We start from the raw sequence: 23,785 nt of genomic DNA, 5'->3' as shown, positions 1-23,785 counted from the left end.
AAAAATATTTCCAAAAAATCATTTTTCATACCGATTTTTGGAAAGCTGTAATTTTTCTATTTTTTGAGGTAGGTTAGAAAATTCTGTGCTATCTATTCTTATTTGTAGAGGAGTATTCGTGGTTAAAATTATGCCACTCATTTTTGAAACATCCGATATAGTATACGTACGAGTACATAAACTATATAAATACTCGTACGAGTATCAGGTGAACAGAAACAGTGTATGGAATCAAACGTTTTTTGCTAAACTATTTATTTTTGTAAAAAACTCATTGATGTCATTAATGAACGACACAGCATACAGCGTACGCCAGAACTCGCGCCCCAGAGAAGTTTTTTTACTACAGGCTATTGGAAGAGGAAAGAAGAAAACTGTATCCTAAATTGTAATTCTGTTTAATGTTATCTGTGGCTTTTATTGGCAAAATTTTTGTACCTTTACTAAATAATTATAAAAAAAAACATTTACAAAATCGTCAGTATCATTAAATAGACATAAAAAATGTCAAATGTCAAAAAATAAATGTCAAATTTTTTTAACAGATACCATTTTTTAAACATTTTTTTCCATGTCCCTGGTATTTTATCTTACTATTTTTCTCTGGGGCGCGAATTCTGGCGCAGCCTGTATGTGTACATACTATAAAAATGTGGCGTTTCTCAAGAATAGAGTTTTCCAAAATTTTTTGTTTGTTTTTGAGTAATGCAAAATTCTTAATTTTTTCAAATGGCAACTTACTATAAAACCTTTTTTTACAAATGCTATGGATTACAACTATCTAAATTTTATTCATTTTCTGAAAAAGAATTGCTTAACTCTAAACCAAAACAAAATTTCCTTATCAAAAATCACATTTTTGTAGCATTTTAATTTTCTGAAAACCCGATAAATGTCGCTAATGGTTATTGGAGAAATAAAAGCTCTCCCTTTGGTCGGCTATAAACATTTTCTCAGACCATATTTTTTCTTTTGCGCTTTTAGTACATGAATAATTATTAAGTATTATTAATTCGTTTATTTTTCATTTAAAAACTATTTAAGAACTCCGTTTGTGCTTTTTATCACAGTAAGAACTTTAATTTTGAGCTACGAGTAAGAGCTTTTTAGAAGATAATTTAACTAGATTATGTATTAAAATTGAACAGTAAATGAGAAGTTTAGTAATTTTGTGATCCTAGGATTCGAGGTAGTAAGAATTGAATACTAGGAATAACATTACACTAATTATTTGAAAATTTAAGTTACATACAGTCGAAAAAAGTGAAAATGACGCTTCAATAAACCAGCCCCTGCTGTGGATGCCGACCCTTGTAACCGCAAGCAGGCAGGATCGTAAATTATCGGATTGACGTAGTTTCAAAATAAATTCCTTTAGGAGCCAGTTTACAGAAAGCGAAATGAAAATTGAATTCTTCTGAATTTAATTTTAATTAATTAATTTAATTCTTTAAACTAATTCGAATTAAGTTGACATTTATTTTGCATTGACATTTTTTAATGAAAAATTTAAGAAACCATTTCTTGAAAAAAATTATTCATTAATGATTTAAAAGTATTATAATTATCAAAAAATAAAAGCAGAACTAAAATATTTGAAATAATTTTGCCATTTCTTTCCTGGTTTAATTAAATAAAGAATTTTGATTCGTTTTCAATGACAATTGCAAAACTAATAGAAAACTTAGGGTCGGTTACAGAACGTGTTAATAGCGATTAAATTTTTAACTTGACGTTTGTCAATGCAAAATAAACGGCAACTTAATTCGAATTAGTATAATTCTGAATTAAATTTTATGTTCGCTTCTGCTCAAAGAATTACACCACTCGTAGTAAAGGCACACGTGGAATTAATTTTTCTTCTTGCAAATAAACAATAGTTTAATTCATTTGTTGTTTTACATAAAATCAAGTTTAAAATAGAGTAAACCTATTTCGTTCAAAAATTATGTCAATTAATTTTATTTTGAAAAAACAGTTAAAAAAATATTAAGTTAATAATGATTTGTTTTTTCGTCAAAGTCATTATTAATGCATAATTTTCTTTAAGAAATGGTTTGTTAAATTTTTCATTAAAAAAATTCAATATTTTCATTTAATTAATTTGACGTTTGTCAATGCAAAGTAAATGGCAAATTAATTCGAATTAGTTTTATTCTGAATTAAATTTTAATTTGGCTTTCTGTAAACCGGCTCCAAGAGTAATTTATCTTGAAACTGCAATCCGATAATTTACGACCCTCTTTGCTTGTGGTTAGCAGGGGCTGGTTTATTGAGGCGTCATTTTCATTTTGTTCGATTGTATATAAGTTTGTACGAGTACCAAGTAAGTGCACAGTAAAATTATTTTACGCTTTTTTGTAAAATTTATTCGTAAGTGTTTAGTAGATGATAAATAAACAAATAAACAAGACATGGTTTTATAAAATAAAAATAGCTACCTATCCGATTTTACTAAAAATAGGTAATGGAAAGAATTTGAGCATAAAGGCGTAATATTTCATAACGAATGCAATTTCGAGACTGGGAGACGAGTCAGACAATAGGTTACATGAATAAACGGACGCTCCTTTTACTCACTTGAAAGTAGAGAAAGGATAAAAATGATGACTGATTGTTAACTAGAAATTTTTATAATAATTATAAAAATTTAAAATCACCAGTGTGAAAAAGTTCGAAATAGATTGCACCGGTGTCACCACCAACTTGAATCCCTGTTTTGATTTTGCACCCATTTTCCGATAGCAAAATCGTTCCATTGCCACTTTCCAACTTAATTATGAATGAAATCGTCACCAGGAAGTGTTGCCGGCAAATGGCACGCTGTTTATGAGAATAATCAACGTAAAAGCATTACAACGGAAACTTCTAACTATACACACGCTACGTGTAAATAGCCACCAACTGTGAACTCACAATTTCGATAGTGTTGTTGCTCTTGGCACCCATTCGATAAAATCAATTTGCTGGTAGTCGCGGTGGATTTTTTAGTTTTAATTAATAATTATGTAAATACGCTTGAGGTGCTCTTTATCGCAGTAGCCGTCTGAGCAATTATTATTATTATTTTGATAAACGGGTTCAACTGGAGCTGTGTGTTTAACATTAATTTTATTGTTGCAGTGCCAAGTTGTGAGAAAATGAATGTGAAACGGATTTGGATTTGTTAATTTTAGAAAAATGTGCTCACCACTTACTTTTTTAATAGGCAAATTGTAAAATTTTCAAGGATTTGTGTGTAATTAAAAGTTTGAGTGATATTTGATAAAAAAAAGGGGGATAGAAATTAAATAATCACGTTTTAGCTTATGAGACGCTATTCAGTCCGATATAGTCACGTGTTGTTGCAATCACTAGACGAAAGTACGATAAATTGTCCAATAACACACCTCTTTGTTTACAAAAAATCAAATTAATAAATGAAATACAATATTTTGTGACTTTTTATTTTTATTGAATGTCATCAGTTTCAATAAAGATAAATAAATTGAAAACAAATATCAACAAGTAAATCCTTTGGTGAGGCAACAAATGCGGTTAAAATGAAAACAAACTGTTCATGATAAGTTTAATTAATTCATTTTCTCATCTAAATACGAATGAATCGTTGGAAAAGCTAATAATAACAAAAGTTGTATAATAGTATATCATGTTATTAGGAGTAAAAGTGCTAGTTTATGTGGCGAAGCAAACCTAAAACTCAATACAATCTTTCTCTTCAACAATGTTTCCGAAATTTTGACATTGCTTTTAATAAAATTACTAAAAGAAATGCAAAAAAAATCGTTCCGAATATTTAAATTTTAAACCTTCATTTTGCGTCTGTAATCAAGTTATTATTTAAAGCACCTTTTTAAGTGCCGAAACGGCTATATAATACTCATTTAAGTAAACATATTTTTTGAGGGTTTTTGTATAAGATATTGTTTTTTATTTGATTCATCTTCCATAGAGTGAATCTGTATTATCAAGTGTGTATCAGAAAATAATTTACAAGGATCTTATAAGTTAGCAAGAGGTTGGCAAAAATTAATGTTTAAATGTGTTCGATAATTGTACCTTTCTACTTTATAAATCAGGATCTAACATCCTGTAAAATTTAATTTATTATTTCAAAACCGCCTTGTATAATAGAACAAAACAGAAATTTTTAACAGTAGATTTTTATGACTAAAGCTCTACTATTTTACAAATTTCAGGAAAAAATTAACACAAAAACTTGTTTGCCAATTATTATTCTGTTTAGATTAAAATAAATTTGAAAGTGTGGCGATTTTACATAAATTACCCAAAAATCAATAAAAACCAAAAAAAAAAAACCGATTCCAACTCCTCTAAATTTAATTTTCGCATGATCACTCACATTTTAACTTTTGAACAGTGTTACTTATTATAATAAAATCTTAGTTTAGTAAAAAAAATATTTTTATTTGTATATGTACAAACTGTTTCTATAATTGCATGTCAAGTTGTAACAAATTTTTGCGCAGTCACAATTCTTGTAAAACTTCCTTGCTTGTTACATTTCCACTTGGAATAATCATTATCATGTTTATCTCAACATTGTAAACAATTAGGTAATCACAATAAACGCATAAAATGCACCTCTGTAGATCTGTAACTGTGATTTTTTGAATTCATGATTCACATGTTGTCAATCAGATTATCGTATTATTTGATAATAAAATGGCTGCAGCTTTGTATCTGCATTTACAAAGAAATATGAGTAAACATATTTTAGATTAATTTCCATAGTCACCCTATACCTCGTGCGTAAGATAACGTTGTCCGTATTCCACTTGTTGCATAAATGTCTGTTATTACAATACCACACGTGTGCGTGAACGCAACACCTACCTCATCAAAAATAAGTGAAATATCGCTTTCTTTAATCAACGATTAAATTATAATAAAATAACCGTAAGTAAATACTGGTATGTACAAGCATTCTTAATCCCTTCTTAGTTCCTATGAAAATATTTAGTAGTTTGTCACTTCCTTCTTACCACCATAAAAATTCAACAATGATATAAACAAATAAATCGTAAATTAGCTCTAATTTTAAAGTTAAAGTATCTAATCAAATTGATATTTTTTGTCATTGTCAAATTTTTAAAAATTCACAAAATTTTTATTTTTTCTAGCTAAAAACCTCCGATTTCGTCTAAGAGTCTAAAAAATACTGAAACAGGTTACACTTAAAGCGTGGGACAAAATTTTATCAATGTTTCAAAATTATTTCTGCATCCCTCCACAAAATATAAATAGCAAAAGGGGTTATTTTGAAGTAGCTTTTATTGTCTATTCAACCATGTTTTTTTTTTTCGTTTTTGAACGTTTTTTTTTAGATTACTGTAAGAGGAAACAAAGGTGGATTGAAAAAAAACAGTTCAATTTAAGGAATATGCCCTTCAAAATGATGTGTCACTTGACCCCTTTTAGTATTTATAAATTTTATTTTAAAATTGACCCGTTACAGCATTTTTTCCAAACTTGGAGGCAAATTTTAGTTGACACACCCTGTATAATTCAATTTCTTTACCAAAAATGCACTTTTTTAAACAATTTACGATACAGAAACTAAGAATAATAAAAGGACGAAATTTTCACTACTTTAAAGAAGACTGCATAAAATTTCACATTGTTGATCAATTATTGTAAAATAGCCAACAAGTTATTAATTGTTAAAGTTAAACTTAGTTTTGACTTTTATTGATTATTGCAAGTGTTATTTTGTTAAAGGTCTAATGGCTTTAAAATGTAAACAAAAATGAATTATTTACGAAAGTAATGATTTTATATTTATTTTCCTCTCATAGAACGTTGCTGTCAGTTCGTTTAATCACGTTTTTCTGTTATTCTGAAGCTTCTACATTATTTAAAACTACTTACGTTCCCACTTTCTACTGCTTCATTTTACTTAAATTAATCATAATTTTTAAATGTCAAATGAGAAAAGAATCAAAAAGTCCAAATCAATAACATCTAAAAACAAGTATGATACGACGACTTTGTTAAATAATGGGCTTGGTGGCAGCGTTACGAAAAGTTTTCACACCTTTTTTTATTAGTAACTGTTTAAATTTAAAAAAAAAAACAAAATAGTAGTATTTTTCATCTACACTGGCCGCCAAAATTAATCGGACAACTAAAATTTTGCAATTTTTTACATCGCAATATTTTTGTTATTTTTTGTCAGATTTCGACAAAATTTTGTTCGGCTTTAAAAAACTTTGTAGATTATTGTAATTTAATTCAATAACATTTCTAGTTTTGTCTTGTAAATGTTATACTTAAAAGACGAGAGAACTGTTTTTTACTTTTTTTATACTGAGCTGTAGGGTACAACAGAGACAAAATTAAGTTTTTACTTATATCAGATTATTGGCCGTTCTTTTCTGAATGAGGATCAATTTGTTTCAAAATTTTATCTTTCGGTGCCCCAGAGATACAAAGTATTGAAAAAGACGTTGCTTTTCTAATGTTACTAAATATTCGTTCAAAAAGTAGGCTACATAAAAAGGTAGTTAAACCGAAAATTATTGCTTATGTCACCAAAAGAGCACAATTACGTCTTTGAAGACAAAAAAATCTGAAAAATTTGGAACTTGAAAGGATTACAACAAGTAAAACGATTCATTATTGGAAGCTTCCATGCGCCTATTTTGACGTTTTGGTACATTAGGCCTACTTAATACGAACATTTATTGAATTTGGAAATGTAATGCTTTTTTTGAAGGTTTATATCACTCATGTCTCAAGAATTAAAATTATGGAAAATGTGGTACATAATTCAGAAAAGAATGGGCAATAATCTGAAATCAGTAAAAACTTAAGTTTGTCTTTGTCGCACACCACAGCTCAATATAAAAATAAGTAAAAAAACAGTGCCTTCATCACATTTAGAAGACATTTATTGAAGTAAATTTCAATGATCTACAAAGTTTTTTAAGTCAAACAAAAATTCGTCGAAATCTGCCAAAGATTTGACAAAAATATTTCAATGTGAAGAATCGCAAAATTTTAGTTGACCGGTTAATTTTGGTGGCCAATTTATATGATTAAGTACCTGAAGGAAGTGCTGCGCTGATCCGGCTCTGCTCTTCTTTGCAAATAAATTAGCATTAAAAAATTTGTTGACAAGTGTTATCACAGAAAAAAGCCGTTGAAAATTCCTTGGCTTCGGTCGTGTGCGAACGACGCAATAATAAATTCTATTTTCGGCGTGTATACGCGTGTGCGTGCGAAAGCAGACGTGTTCGAGTCCTGCATAGCCGCTTGGCGATAGTGCAGATTTACGCCAGATAACAATAATAACCAAGTACGGTCTGCACGCAAATGCCACACCGTGGCCCCCTCCGAGTCACCTTGCCTTGCAGATTCGGTCGCGACCTCGAAACGCATCGCCTAAAATTTGTTGTTGTTGCGAGAAACGAGACGACGCAGCAATTATCTAACCGACAGTTCGCAACTCTGTCTTTTTCCTCGACCGCTTGCTTTTCCGATATAAACATTTTGACGACACTCGAACGTGCTAATTGGACGGGAACGCTGGATATAATCGCTTGGGTAAACAGGAAGACGGAGGTTCGCGACGTGACGAGCTAAGTCTCAATCGGGGACTCCCGGGAGGTTTCAACACGATTGAACGATTTGAATATAATCGGGCCAGAAAACACGAATGCTGAGAGAGTATATTACCAAACGAGGGACTTGAGGACTCTTTTACCTAGGTACAATACACTATCTTTATTTTACTGACTTTACGTACGACTGTGCGTAATGATCATATACCATACGGTTAGTTAAATTTCTCATCATAGTGGCCTGTGTCTTTGGAATTATGTTGGCGGCATTGAATACTGTGAAGATGGATGATAGATGAGACTGCGTGACTGGAATAAAAAATCTATTGGCAACACTGAATTATTAATGCTTCAAATAACGGCAATGCCAACAAAATGATTTCAAATGGCAAAAATCACGTGGTATAACTTGTGTCTATATTATTCAACTTAATTTTAAAGTCACAGGACACTTTGATTAGAAATTTAATTGAACATACACTAATTACCACTTACGTTTTTCATGTTGCTTGTAACTAGAATTTTCAAAAATAATTTTGTTGACAATTGACGTAATCTGTCAACTATCAATTGAGAGATTCAATGTTAATGAATGCTGACTTAACCTAAATTTTCGATATAGTTACGATATTTTTTGTTTGTCACTAGAAATCACACAGCCTCCAACCTAACCAAATTTATGGCAACTTAGTAACAAATATCCCTAAATCTTAGGTATGTAGTAATTTCTTGTTGATAAATCTGTATGTTATTACACTCTGCATTGTTGCAGTTTTTTTATCATTTTAATTTAGTAAACCATTTAGGTACAGGCGCTGCGTAAAAAATATAATAATTTTACGATACAATTATTTTGACAGATTTAAGAAGAAGAAAAAATATTCCACAAATCACATTTCATTGGTCCGTTTTTAGAGACAGTTGAGGGTTGAGATTGCGTGTCGACCTCGGTGTCAGCTTTTCTTATAAATTGAAAAATATTTATAATGTTAACAATTTCAATTTTTATTATACATACGAAAAAATAGGGATAAAAAGTAACCTGAGAGTCCCCAGGACAAAATATAGCAATTTAACCCAACTTGCGTCCACAACAAGTTGCACTCTTTAAAAGTTAGAGGACGTCAGAGTTTAAAAAATATTTTCGAATTTTCTTTAGTAACTTTTTAATGAAGTAATCAATATTTATGAAATTTGGTACATACAATATGCTATGAAAATTACGTGTTTTGGGTGCTATTTCTTTTGTTATATTATCATTGTAAAGTAATTACCTTATAACAAGTTAACATATTTTAATTCGTGTATTTTTTGTTTTTAATCGAAAGATCTATTTTTTTTAAGCGATTTTTGTAAAATTTTTGTATTGGCCTTAGTTTTCGATTAACAAAAGGTTTTTAAAAAGATCTGTCAAAATCTCGGACATTCGCAAATTATTATTGTTTTTAAAATTGTCTTAAAAATTTTGTTAGGTTTTAGTTTAGGTATTTATGTATGTTTATGTTAGTTAACAATAATGTAATTAATTATTTTATTTTGTACTCAATATTAAAGAGTGCTTTTATCAACTAATTTCGGTAGATAAAGTAGTCTTTTAGTGAAATAAAATAATTTTTATCTACTGTTTATATTCAAGAAATTCTGGTAGGTGAGTACAAAATATCCACTAGTGGAATAAAGTAACTTTATTACACTGTTAGTCGCGTTTTATCCATCACTGATGAAAATTCTTGCGTGGATAAAACGCTATCTAACACACTCTTTCAATAAATAACTATTCTCTACTCGTGAAAAAAGTCCACTCGTGACTTTGTCACTCGTAAACTTAACCTTTTCACTCGTAGATAAACAATTCCTTTATCGTCTAGTATAATAAATAACTAAATTTAAACAAAAAAAAAACATTTTATCTAATGCACTAACAAATAACCATACTAAAAAATAAAAATGAAATACCCTGTATTTAGAAAACTCATTTTACATACTCTTTTTAGTTATTACATATTTTTAATACAAAAGCTGTAATTAAAAAAAAAAGAAATAGGTTATGTACATTCATGAAAAAACATACAAATCAAAAAAAATTTCATGTGATAGAATCAGAATCTTGTTAATAAGGGTAATAACTAAAACTGCTATGGTTTAAATAATTATTATATATGTACAGGGTGAACAAAAAGTATGGAACTTGAAAAAAGTACTTCAGGAATTATAAACTACAACTATAATTATGTACTGCAAAAATCTACTTAGTATTATTTGGTAGTAATTTTTTGTGTTTAGAATAATTTCTTTAAATGGTCATCTATGAATTTTTTCCATCACAATTATCTAAACGGAATTCCAATTTTGTCAAAACAAATTGCGAAACTCAAAAACAAAAACAATTTCATTCTCAAAAAACTGTTATATTTTTTAAAACACTTTTTTCCCCAATTTATTTTTTTTAAGTAAATTAGTGTAAGAATAAAATGATTGATTTCATACTTCTTGTGCACTTTGTATGTACATTACAAAAATTTATAATTGCCTAATTGGATTTTGTCTCCTTTTCCATGTTTTTGAAAACAATCAAAGATGTGTAACCATAAAGCTCGATATCTCAAAAACTATAAACATGCAGATAAGGCAAGTTGAGTTATTTTGACTTCTTTTAAGCTGTACTAACACCTGTTAAAATATTTGCACAGACTTTAAGATCACGCTGTATACTTTAGAGTTTAGACTACCTATATAGCCACCCTGGCAACATCGCAACTGCGTTTCTGAGGTGAAATAGGTCAGAAACATTTGATTTCTGTGTAAAAGAGGAATCTGTGTTATAATAGAGAACAGAGAAATGACAAAAAAATTGTTTTTTTTAGCGCTTTGTATTTTATGAAATTGGCTAATTGTCCCAGTGAATAGATCCACCGAACAAAAATCACGCACATAACCTTCGATAATCACGTAAAAATGTGCAAAACCGAGGCTAGAGTAACGTTCTTGCAATTTCTGCCAACCATAAAATTGCAATCAGTTTGCGTTTTTTCTCCGAATTTCGGTTGTGCAATTGTCAGGTGTCAATAATATTGTCTGTTGTCGTCCATCGCGTGTGGACGCTTGTAGCGTCGCGTCGCGTCGCGTCGCCCTATCGACTCTCGGCGACGTCTCGTTTTCGGTGTCGGTGCCCCACTTCCCCTGATGCGTCTCGACGGTGCATTCTCCGTCGCGACGAACGAAGGCGATGCGTATGCACCGTGCGATGGTGGGGCTGCGGGGGCGACGGAGCGCAGCGCAATCCGTTCCGACAACCGCGGTTCAGACAGTTGGCCGGCGACTTGATTCGAAGCCGGGTCGGAGCGCCAACAGTGAGATGCACCCCTAGGAGTTAGGGCGTCACGTGCCATTTTCGCGACTATTTGGCAGTTCCGGGTTCGGCGCCCTCGAGTCACCGCCGCGATAATACTCTCGATGATCTTCTTCTCAAAGACGACACATGCCCAAGTGCCACTTCCTGCTGGTGACCATTAAACCAGTGCTCAGTGTTACAGTTGGCGTTGCTGAAACTTAGTGCGTTCCACGCATTGCATAATCAATGACAGAAAGGTACCTCTTTCAATTTGACATTTGCACGGGAGCGGGGATTCCGACTTTTACAAGGCGAAGGACGCACTGCCGTCATCTAATACGCAAAAATACCGCCCGACGCATTACCATTTTTACACTAGTTTCACACTTTTTTTTATTCACCGACGAAAATTATGCAACCGCTCATTTTGACATGATAATTATTTACAAGGTGTCACAACATTTTCACTACAAATCATTTTTATTACGTTTACACTTGATTAAAATCTAATAGCATGCTTTATTGTTCATTATTTCTGTTAATTTTGATAAAATGCAAACTTGGACGAATCATGACGGATGTTGGGAAAAATTTTAGTAATAAAAACGCTTTATCGCCGGTATTAGATATGCCATAAAAATGGACGCAAATAGTTTTAAAACGTACAGGGTGTCCCAGCTTAGAATTGAACATCAAATTATTTCAAATTTGAGACGTACTTAGCCTTTGACAAAAAATGCGTTTTTCAGTTTATAATTTTTTTGGAAATTTAAAGCGTTTCCAAACTTGAAGAATTAGGTTAGTTTGTTAATTGCACCTTTTTATAAGCTTCTTAGCTGGAACATTCTGTATAGAAAAATCATTTATCGCTCACTGCATTGCAATGATTATATTGTAAATTGTTGTTTGACTGGTAACAAATTTACTACAATTATTTAAATTGTAGTATTCTGGTATTTAACCGGATTTAGTAATTAACGAATTGAATATTACAATAAATTGTCATCAAAATCTTGTGATTATCATTAATTTGCATAAATTGTGCAAGTGCGACATTATTAAAACTGGCTGAAACGTATTAACACGCATGAATACTTGCCATTGTAAGTCTAAGCGCCGGTTTTTGTAAATCTTTAAAGGGACAACACAGTATTAAAAAAATTCAAAAAACATATTACTTGTACTTCTAATTATTTTTAAGTATTTTTTATGTTCATAAAATAATTTAAACATGAATTATTATTAATTATTTGAAATTTTACACAAACATCGATAGTTTTGATATTTATCATCCTATTTTTCAGATATGCACTCTTTTCCCTTTTTTTCAAATTTTACACAACCGCCTGAACTTATAAAAATTAACAGAATAAAAATTATATTTCAAAAGTGTTAAAAGTTTCAGGTAAGTAGTATAAGGCGTGTTTTATCTTTTTGGTTAGTAGATCATAAATAGTATTTGCTATCCAAATTTGTGTTAAGTTTGAAGTTTGCTAAACACTTTTAAGCTTCTTGGTTATCTGGCACAAGCTCTCCTATGTTCCTACTTTTTCAGCCCCTATGACTCCCCTCATAACATTTTTTTAAATTTTAGAAAATTAATCCCAACCTAACGTTTCACTTCAATAATTTTGTTACACTCCTACAGAAAACTTTTAATTAAACTCAAAATTAACACTGTCAAAGGTTTAAGTAAATTAAAAAATGTATTTTAGATTGATTTGTATATTAAAGCAATTAAAATTAAGGGAATTAGATTACTTAAATTAAAAAAAAAAAATAGGTTCTGATTTGTTGGAATTTTAATGGTTTTTTTTTAGTTCCAATATATTTTTGTATTAAAAAACAGATAATAATAATTAGAAAAAGGGATAAGAAAAACTAATTTTGTATAGTACTATTGGGGACAAAATACCTTGGTGCCTTGCTCATTATTTTTCTGTCATTTCAAAAAAAAAGGTGAACCAAGCATTAACGTCAAGTCAACATTGATGAAAATTTTAAATCATTGTGATAGTCACAGTCAGTGGCAATGGTTGACAGTAGTAAAAAATAAGGTTAACCATCCTAATGCTTGCTTTACAACTTTATCTCACTCAAGTGACTTTAACGACCAAAGTAATTTGTTCTCAACTGTACCTAATGTTAGTGTTTTCTGTTCCTTAATAAGGAAAATCCTAGCCGAGACACTGTATGGTTTGAAAATCGCAGAATAGAAAAAAACTTTACCTGTCGAAGGAAAATGTTAGATTTTTATTAACGGCAATCTTTTCAGGTAATAAAAAGTTTTATGACTAGTTTTACATTTGGTTTCATTAATCTCTTATTTTATAGACAGAAAATCAAATAAATCATCAGCAATACGAGACAAATACGAAAATTTTAGGACAAACGTCCAAATTCATTAATAATTTGAAAATGTAAACTGAAACTGAATCTCTTCAAAATTAATTAATTAATTAATTAATTATAAACAGTTTACAAACGTATTTTTCTGGTCAAATAAAACAAATTTGAATTTTCAATTAAAATATTTTACAATCATACCTAAGAAAAATTTTTTATGTATTATTTTTTATTACATCACCGGATGTAATCGTGATCAATAAAATTTGGTTCTTGAGTTGGCCATGAACAATTTATTTTTAGTAACATTTAATTAAAATAAAATAAAATATTAAATTTATTATGATGGTATTTTTCTAATTCAATTTTATCATACAGGGTGAATTATATACAGACTGTATTATTAAAAACACCTCTAGCCATAACTCCATTATTTTTAAAGATATGACAATACTTCTTGAAACAAAGTTAAACAGTTTCTTGTCATCTATTGTTTGGCATAGATCAATGATCATAAATCAATCAATCAACAATTAGTGCTGCTTCCTGTTTTACCAAAAGTGACAATGATTTCAGTTTTTTAAATATAACACCCTGTATATTTTATTATTTTTATTATTTTTGGATTCCTCATTAAATTGTCTTTCAACAAGCTCACTTACTCTTATTTATCAGTAACTTTTGATTTTAGGCAATTTGAAAACTAAATTAAATAAAGTAGGCTGTGGAAAAAATAGAACATTTTTATTCATTTTATCTAAGACAAGCAGACGATTAATAACGAGAAACTGTTCAACTTTGAGCAAAAATGTATAATAACGTCTTTAAAAGTAATGAAATTATGGCTTGGGGCGTTTTTTATAATACAATCTGTATAATAAAGACCCTAACCGATTTTGAGACGCAACCCAATATACATTCTCAGATAGCACTTTAATTGATGAACTGTTTGAAATTTTTCAAAGAGGTAAACATAGATATCTATGATAGCTTTGACAGTTTTTATTTTATGCATTTATGTGGCATTCTTCATATATCAAGAACTTGTATTTCTGTTTTTTTGTGGTTTGAGTCGATTTTGAATTCAAGGGGAAAATGTGGAATTGACGACACTTTCAAAGTTGTCTGTGAGAATGTATTTTGGGTTGCGTCTGAAAATCGATTAGGGTCTTTATTATAAATGGCCCACCCTGTATTTTACTAAATGTCATTTCTCAAAATGATCTAAATTTTCTACAATTTTGTAAAATTTACTTTTAAAATTTAAGGTTAGATGAATAAATGTGATGATTAGAAAAATTCATGTTGGCCAAATAGTTGTTTTTCATGAAAAATATTTATGGAGCTATATTTTCCGACACCATTTTTAACACTATAGAAGATTGTGTTGCATTTTGTCAAGTCTTTGTAGTACTTTTGCAATAATATTGTCATAAATATTGTGACGGTAAATGTCAAAACTGACAACTTTTACACGCAAAGAGATAAATTGATTCGTGTAGAAGCGATAACATGAGAGTGATAATTTTGCTACGTACAACCTATTTGTTGATATAACCTTATTTTTTTTAATTCTTTTCATTTGTCTAGGAGGATTATGTCAAGTGACAAATGAAAGTAAATGCTTGATTTAAGATTATAATGACTGATTTTATTGCATTAAATGTTAATGAAATGTCATTAAAGGTTTCTTTAAATAGTAAACCGGCTGAAGCAATTATCTTGAAGCTTATCACTAATTGATTAGAATTGAATTATTGTTATCAGTTCGTCCTACTGAGATTCGTTCTTAATAATTTATTGTAGTAAATTTTTTCAAATTGCATTTTTTCTAACTCCCGGAAGTTGAGCCCAATCCCCACGTATATGATCTTGAAATTTGTTAAGGTTCTTATAAAATTTAAATATTCCATCGTTAATGCAAATTTTGACGGAACAAATGCATTCAAGTACATTTAAATAAATTTAAATTCCGGGGAATTTATCCGTATTATATGCCATCCTGTAATTAAACTAATCGACGTGGCTCATAAAATAAATTTTCTCTGCTGATCTCACACTGATTTAAATGCTTCTGTGAATATAGAATATTATTACAGCAAGAATAAATTATATGGAGATTGGATGTAATTTGCAATTTGACTTTTGTATCTTGATCGTCGTTATCTTATAGTTTTTTATTTCTACAATCTTATCAAATTGATGTCAACTTGTTGAGTGCTGCAATTTTCCGGGATTTGTTTTATAAAAAATGCTTTTAAAGTTCTTTTAGGTTTATGACCGTCAATTGGCGATTCTACATAGTTTAGATTTTTAATTTGTGGTCCAAAGTTGCAATTTTGTATGAATAAAACAAAAAACAGTTCTGGAGGAAATGCCAGCAAGGCTTATTAGAAAGATTATTACTTACCATGTAATGTTAATAAATAGTTTATACCATTAAATTATGCTACGATTATTCAAATCAGAGACGTATTTGACATTTTTTAGCTTTAAATTTAAACCTGTGCTGCTTTTAATTTATTGTTTTTTGAATAACACTATTTGTACGATTTTTACATTTTTGTTTACGTATTTACTATTTATTTGGTCGAATTTTGGTATTTTCTCATATGAAAATGTAAAACAAATCTAAATACTCATCAGATGCTATAACATTTAACTTAAATAAAGTGAATTTTATGTTAGTTTATTGCAATTGACTTTGAAGGCTGAGTTGTCGAAGGGTGGTACCTGCTTGACACACGGCATGGGTACCACCGCTGGGCTACCCATCAACCTTAAACCTTAAAAACTACTATTTTAATTTTGGACTTTTTGCTTTTCTTTTCACTTCTATTTATTTTATAATATGCATTTTTTTTTGCTCTGTTATGTTGCGTTATTAACAAAAAACTGTTGCCAAAGCTGCTCCTTTACAACCTTTAAACATTTATTAATTTATTTCCAAAAAAACTGGTAGTTTACTCAAAAAAAAAAATTCTTGTCAAACATTTTTTTAACAAAAAAGTGTGATGTTTACAAAAAAAAAAATTGCATGGTAACAATTCTTGTAACAAGCTCGTTGTCTAAAAAAAAATTGTGGTAGGTTTCCATTAAAAAAAATGTTACTATGTTTATCTCGTAAGTAGGTATAAACAAATAATTAGTATTCAATTTTTTTTTGAATAGCATTTTTATAGCCATTGCACACCTATAAATTTATTTGCCAAAAAACTAGATAGTTTCGCTAGAATAAAATTGTTTCCAAACTTTTGGACCACTCTGTATAATAATTGTTATAGCTTACCTATGAGCAGCAAAATTATGAAATAATCTTATTTATTAAAACTGAAAATGTTTTTTTTGACAAAATGCTCGAACAGATCAATTTTCTTTTTAAAAAACACAAAATTTTCAACTTCATTTAAAATTGTTTTTGTTTTTCTGATATTATTTCACTTTTTGGCTGATTTTTTTTTGAAAACTTTATGTAATATTTAATATTTTGGTGTTGTCATTTGAACAATTAAAAGATCTTGAATTGGCCAAAAAAAATTAGAGGTTTCCATTAAAAAAAATGTCGATGACGTCATTACTCAAAAACCAAAAAGTGCAAAATTTTAAATTAAGTTTAAAATTGTGTATTTTTTTAAAAGAAAATTGACCTGTTTAAGCATTTTTGCCAAAACAAAATACTTTCAGTTTTAATAAGATTATTTAATAAGATTATTCCATAATTTTGTCGGTTACTGTATATACAGGTGAGTCGTTTTATCCGCACGCTCCTTTCCTCTCGTTCTAATTAAACTAAAACTTTGGAAAAATTTATAGATGATTTTTCCAAATACATAATACAAATTCACGTGCATAAAGAAAAAAACTAAAGTTTTTGCTATAAAGTTAAAATACAGACTGATTTACGAGGAATAATGAGCCTCACTAAATTCTCGATGCAACCACCATTACATATTCGCAACTTACTTTCAACAGTTAAAAAAAAATACAATGAGGAGAAGACTGAAGAATGGAGTTTATGGAGAATGTTTGAATAATGTTAGTCTTGTTAGGCAGTCTTCTATTTACAGAATTGCCAATGCAAATATTTTTTTTTTCTTATTCTATCACCTTGGGGCCAAAGGCTTAAAGAACCAGATTTCTTGTCACACTTTTTTAACTGAAAAAAGTCATTTAAACTGAGTATTAGTTCAAAAGAGATTGAGGTGCGAACTTTATTATTTTATAATTGTGCCTATACTGTACCTAATTGACTACAATTTATTATACCTTAATATGTGTTAGATAACTTAACCTTTTTTCAAACTACGATATGTAAAAATAGCTATTTTTGTATCAAGGACGACTTGTTGCTATAATTAACCTGTCTGCAAAAGCAATTTTTGTCAGAGAGTGACACTTCCAAATTCGAAATTCCTGACACTGAACCAAAAAAAAAGTTTAATTTAAAGTTGTTAAAAAAACTTTGCAATGTTATTCAGTACCCCAGACAGTTAAGTATAAATTTTAAATAGACGTAATGAATTGCAAAGGTGCAAGATTTGCAAATTTTGACATTAACCGTTCAAATTTAGCCGCTCGCCTTGACTTCTAAACTCATTCAAAATCTTGCCAACTTTCGCATTAAATTCCGCGCCATTTAAAAAAAAAAAACTGTCTCATTCATGCCAACTTAAAGCAATTGCTTCATCGCCAAGTCGATTAAACAATTATCTCGCGATAACGAAATTGTGGTCCCTTTCTGTGTTATCGATAAGTGGACGCCATTTTCGGCCCGAGGGGAGCCCCGACACGTGTCTAGGGACCCTTCTGGTGTTTAATTTACGACCAAGAGCGGAGACCACAGAGATAACCTTCTTTCTATTAGTAAAGAGGCGTGTCCGTTCATCTTCGACCAATAGAAATGAAGATTTAGATACGACTTATCGCCATACTATAGGGCTCTATCGTTCCCTGGAATCGACAGCATGGCCACCAATTCGAATTTAAATTTCCCTAAATTTTTTATTAGATGTACAGGTCAGGTAGATATCAGAAATGAAGAGAATATTAAATGTGCATAATAATAGATATGCATCGGAAAATTACAAGCTGATGTAACGGCTGAGTTACTGAATTGGTAATTTTGAATTTTTAAACAGGTATTTGAATAGTTTGGATGGCGGAATGCAGCTTCGTTTGGGGAAATGCCTTCAAAACGACAGCTTGTTTGTATGGAAATATATTTTGCTGGACCGAAATTTTAATTGATTGGAGCTGCTTTATGCATAGAAATCATTAGTTAAATAATGAGAATTAATTATCTTATTCTTTATGAATCTAATGAAATAGCCAAAGTAAATTTTGGAATTTCTTAAAAAACTTCCTAGAATGACTGAATACAGGGTGTTTCAGCGAATATTAAAGAGATGGTTAGACATTTTTTACAACTTGTTTTTTCTAAACAAAAACTAAAAGGACATTAGTTGAGTTATTTGAGTTATTGTTATTATATTATTTAAAGAAATTAATAAAAACTAAAAATATGACTTATTTATCAATATGTATACCAGGTCAGTAAAAAGTATGGAACCATACGTTTTTTGCTTAAACTATTTATTTTTTGTAAAAACTAAGTGATGAATGTTAAACTATTATAAAAATGTGATATTTTCTAAAAAATAAAATTTTTCGAAATTTTTTTTTGTTTTTGAGTTTGAGTACAATTTTTACCATTTTTTTAAATTCAACACACTATAAACCATTTTTCTCATGAAGGTTATGATCTAAGGATTACAACTGTCTACTTTATATTTATGTTTTGAAACACCGTGTATATTCAGGTTGTCGGGAACTAGTAATTGTCACTATAAATTCGGTAAGTCAAATATTACAGTTCGAATGAGATGTTTAAAGACAAGGCGTCGTAATGAATTGATTTGACGTTTTATTATGTCAAAAATCACACTCTGGTACTCGTAAGTGTTGCTCGGTTGGCTCTGATACCGTAATAGCTCATTTACCTTACACTTCGTACTACTTACCGGCTCAGATATTATAATAACTCACTTCCTGGACTCAAAATGGGGCCGGGAAGCTTAATTTACCGGACCGGATAAAATAAAAAAAAAACATTGAGAGATTTCGTGAGGTGATTCTTCAGATCAGTCTATGAAAAAAGTTTTTTTAGACTTATGTCCAGAAATGCTTCATAAGGGAGCTGAAGTCCTCTGGTCTGTGATCAACCGATTAAGGCGAAAAATTTTGCTTTTCGAAAATATTTTTTTATAATTTTTCTTACAAATTTGCATTCGTTAATTACCTTTTTAGAAAGTGTTTTTTGTGTCATTTTTAGTAAAGAAAAAAAGTGGGATTTCTTAAACTGTGGACTGACCTTAATTCCAAAAAAACATGTATGAAACGACAATTGTCGTTTTAGCTCCCTTATGAAACGTTTCCGGAGATAGGTTCATAGGGACTTTTTTCTATTTTGACCTAAGGAAGCGCTCCCTAAAATCTTTTAATTTTACTTTACTCCAAACAAAAAATCTTTATTTTATACTCAATGTTAAAGAGTGCTTTTATCGACAAATTTCAGTCTTTTATCGTCTAGTAAAATAAAGTAATTTTTATCTACTGTTTATATTTTATCAATTAATTTCAGTAGATAAAGTTGTCTTTTATTGTCTAGTGAAATAAAGTAGGTAATTTTTATCTACTGTTTATATTCAACAAATTCTGGTAGGTGAAACGACAATTTCTTTATTGTCTTGTTTAATAAATAACTATATGTTTTAGTGCTAATGATATTTTATCCTGGTTCAATTTTTTTACCTAAATGACAAACATCATTTGGGTTGACTGCTCCCGCTGGTATTTGAAATGTCCATTTTATGTTGTTGCTAAAGTTTGCAAAACAAGTTTTTGATTTAATTTGATTAATATCTGTATGTGACAAGACAATACGTCACGAAATTAAATCCCACTAAAAAAAATTAAGTCATCGTTAAATATGTAATTGCAAGTTTAGACTAGAAGCATTTTAACGTTTTTTTTTACGTCGGAAGTAATTGACTCTCATCTTAACCTTTTTTACCTGTTGATGTTGGCACTCTTTCAATATTTTTACGTTCAAGATTTCTCACCCGAGAGCTTTATTTATGACATAATGTCACGTATTTTTGTCTGCATTTCATCTGTTATAAAATTCGCCAACAGCTATATTAATTAGTGTCGTGCTCCGATCATTGGCTTAAAAATCAATGTTTTACGGATATAACCCCAGTGGGCGTAGCTCGATACTTTGGCATTTGTTTTCGACTTGTGGCCATTTTGAAATAGTGAAAAAAATTGACGTCATTGGAGATAAAACCTGCGATTTTCTCAATTAGTCGACCTGTGGAGTAAGCCAAGCAGAACACACTTTTGTATTTCGCAGGTTAGTGAAGCAAAACATGCAGGATTATGGTTCAAGCTTCATCATTTCACGATGACGTCAGAAAAACCGCTAAATTTCTCCGATGCGCTGTCACTAAGGAGGCAACAACGTGAAGATTTATTTAGATTAAATTTTACGTTGGCTTTCTGTTGCCAATGGCATGTCGGAAACGGATTTTCTTGTCAGGAGTAAAGTTTTTCAACCAATCAAAAAATTGAGGGTAATGGTGAAAGCTACTGGAATTTTTGAATTTTTAACAAATTAGATACTTCACTTTTAATTTATGTTTCACACTAATTTTAAAAAGAATTCAAGCGGGATTGCATCAGGCGATATCGCTGGCCAATAAGAAATTAACGCTCCAACAAACAGCAATGATGAAACAAAATCAAATGAATTGATCACTTAATAACTTTTTAATTGCATTAATAAATCTGGTTAGGGTTTATCAAATAAGCAAATTTTTACCACTATACAAATAAAAAGTTCAAATCTGAGGGCTAAAATATTTTTGTAGCGAATTGAAATTATTAAGGTAAAAAATGAAGAAGTTTGTTAAAAGTAAAATACCTTGAAGTATTATTTAAATGGACACTGTGTAAATTATTTTTTTCTTGTCAAGAGTGTTGTTTCTTTCAAATAAAGGGACAATTCCATATAACACACGATATAATGTGATTTTATATTCACTTGGTATAAAATTTTGAACAATTAGTGTGTTGTTTTTTGGACTCTTATTGTACTCGCATTTAAATAAATAATAATAATAAAACAAAATCAAAAAAAATCAACAATTTTTCTTCGTATTTACTAAAATGTATTATGACGTTTCTGCACATTATTCAGGTGTTTCTGCATCATAGTATGCATAGTAATGATTAGCCTGATTTGTGAATCCTTTTTGTTCTTTTGATTTTATGATTGCTGTGAAGTTATCTACAACACGACATTCTTTATAGAATGTGATTACTGATGATTACTGATTATAATCGAGTTTTCTGAAAAAAAAAACCGTTTGGTTCTTTGCGGTGATGTCACACACATTAATAAAAACTTTTTACAACAGTCTTATATCTCTCTAACAAAAAAATAATAATTAATTCTTAACCAAAACTAAACAACTTTCAAACTTGTATGAAAAAGTCACTTGCATCTTGAAAGAATTTCCAGACATATTATTTATTCGTGTAAACAAGCAGTGATTGAAAAATAATGTGTACTGTGTAGGTAGTTGTAGCAAAATCGAGGCGATGAATACAACCTACATCTGCTTTCTACGGCAAAAAATTTGTGATGATAAAAAATTACAAAAGAAAAGAATTATTTCTTGTGAAACTCGAGGTCTGGAGAATAAAATAATTGTATGTGCGTACAGGGTATCTCTGTTAAGACTTTATTTCATCATAATTAAAAATTCATTATATTACACTAAATTGAAATAAATAATAACCAAAAATATGGGTTAACACTTTTATATAAAATCTCCGACGATAATTATAAATACGAATTTCAAATGTTTTTATTTAAAGCCACATTTGTTGTAATAAATATTTTTTCTACTGGCTTTTAAACATTGCTAGACGTGTTTTTATTAAGTAGTCTACATCTGAATTTATTTTTTAATTTTAATTCCCAGTACATTTCTGGAATGAGTAGCCTGTTAAATTTATACATAATTTATATATAATTGTAAAATATTTTTGTCTTTTGTTTATTAATATGTGAATATTAAATACTATCCATTAAAGTCTTGGCCATTTTGTAACAACATGTTAAAATAATAGATTACATACCGAGGTGGGAGGTTTTTCATTATACCAAGGTGAATTTGATAACCAAGACCACCAAGGTGTGTATACTATTTTATTCATAATCATCCTTCTTAAATAACAGAAAGCCAATAAAGAATTTATCAAATTTTGAAAAACATGACATATGACAGTTTAGGTTGGGAAATGGTCACTTCCTTATTAGTTTTCGGGTTGGGAAGTAGCCATTTGCCAACCTGAACTGTCATATGTCATATCAACTGATAAAGAAGGGCCAACCTGAATCTGATATCTCATATCAATTGTTAAATGAAGTTGAAATGTCAGACTTTCCAACTTTTCACATGCAAGATAATTTGATTGTGAATAAAATATATTTGCCAGTTTTCTCGAGATGACAGAAACTTTTAATTATTTAAACCTCCAAAAGTTTATTTCTTCTTCTTTGATGTTTTTTCATATTCAATGTTCTCGACTCATTTTCGGTTAGAAATTTAGTTGAACATCCTAATAACTAAGAACTAAAATTTGTAAATACATAAACGAGTGTTAATTTTTTGTTTCTAGTGTTGATCGGCGTGCAGAGAGATGGGAAGCGAGCATTACTGTTTGAGGTGGAATAATCATCAAAGCAATTTACTCGGGGTGTTCAGTCAACTGCTCCGTGACGAAAGTCTAGTAGACGTAACCCTGGCCTGCTCGGAGGGCCATTCGATTCGAGCTCACAAAGTCGTCCTTTCTGCCTGTTCCTCCTATTTCCAGACGCTCTTCGTCGATCATCCCAGTCGTCATCCGATCGTCATTCTCAAAGACGTCCGCTTTGCGGAACTTAGGACACTCATCGAATTCATGTACAAGGGCGAAGTCAACGTCGAATACTGCCAACTGTCGGCCCTCCTCAAGACGGCGGAGAGTCTCAAAGTTAAGGGGCTCGCCGAAATGACCAGGGAATATAAACACACGGTAAGAGAACTTTTTCCCCAGAATATTGAAATTTTTGCTGTAAGGTTTACATTTTTTCCATAAACAATTAATCTTTTTGTACAAAGATTATTTTAGAAAACAAATCGACAAATTGTCAAGAAATTCCTTTAAAACAATAAATCTTTTAACGGTTTTAAATTAAACATATGTGCAATTTCTCCAATGAAGGGATTTTTTTCTAAGTGACAGTCCGTTTTATTAGCAAAAAGTAGTAACTTTCTTGTAACGAATAGAAGGGGCGAGAAGAGTCTGTTTATCAACATCACTTTCTCAATTGCTAAAATTTTTAGTTTTGCTAACAAAATAATCGTAGGTGTTTAATTAGAAGTAATATCAGGTCACAATTTATGCATTT

At 30.2% G+C, this 23,785-nt stretch overlaps 2 protein-coding genes across 7 annotated transcripts in view; one reads left to right on the top strand and one right to left on the bottom strand.

The window, feature by feature from the left end:
* Positions 1–23,785, top strand: part of LOC123010104 (zinc finger protein 354A-like) — an 88,921-nt gene that overhangs the window by 23,678 nt on the left and 41,458 nt on the right. For 3 of the 6 annotated variants that reach the window (XR_006413079.1, XR_006413078.1, XM_044406794.1), the window contains exons 1-2: positions 10,906–11,174; positions 23,014–23,409. Coding sequence is in view for 4 of the 6 variants with exons in the window: in XM_044406794.1 (XP_044262729.1) it covers positions 23,035–23,409 (375 nt within the window). In the remaining 2 variants the exon portion in view is untranslated. Of the gene's footprint in view, positions 1–7,475; positions 7,734–10,905; positions 11,175–23,013; positions 23,410–23,785 lie in introns of those variants that run through there. The other 3 variants (XM_044406796.1, XM_044406795.1, XM_044406797.1) reach the window with 2 other exon arrangements.
* On the bottom strand, positions 10,467–11,350 carry LOC123010108. Its single transcript, XM_044406801.1, has 2 exons — positions 11,179–11,350; positions 10,467–11,128 (listed from the first exon to the last, which is right to left on the bottom strand). The coding sequence occupies exon 2, from the start codon at positions 10,973–10,975 to the stop codon at positions 10,649–10,651; it is 327 nt and encodes a 108-aa protein (XP_044262736.1). The 5' UTR covers positions 10,976–11,128; positions 11,179–11,350; the 3' UTR covers positions 10,467–10,648.

The sequence above is a fragment of the Tribolium madens genome, unplaced genomic scaffold, assembly GCF_015345945.1.
Source record: "Tribolium madens isolate multiple individuals breed KSU strain unplaced genomic scaffold, Tmad_KSU_1.1 Scaffold_7;HRSCAF=85;Tcas5.2_LG10, whole genome shotgun sequence".
NCBI classification, from domain to species: Eukaryota; Metazoa; Arthropoda; class Insecta; order Coleoptera; family Tenebrionidae; genus Tribolium; species Tribolium madens.
Note: the sequence above shows the minus strand (reverse complement) of the source record. Positions and strands in the feature narration are given on the sequence as shown.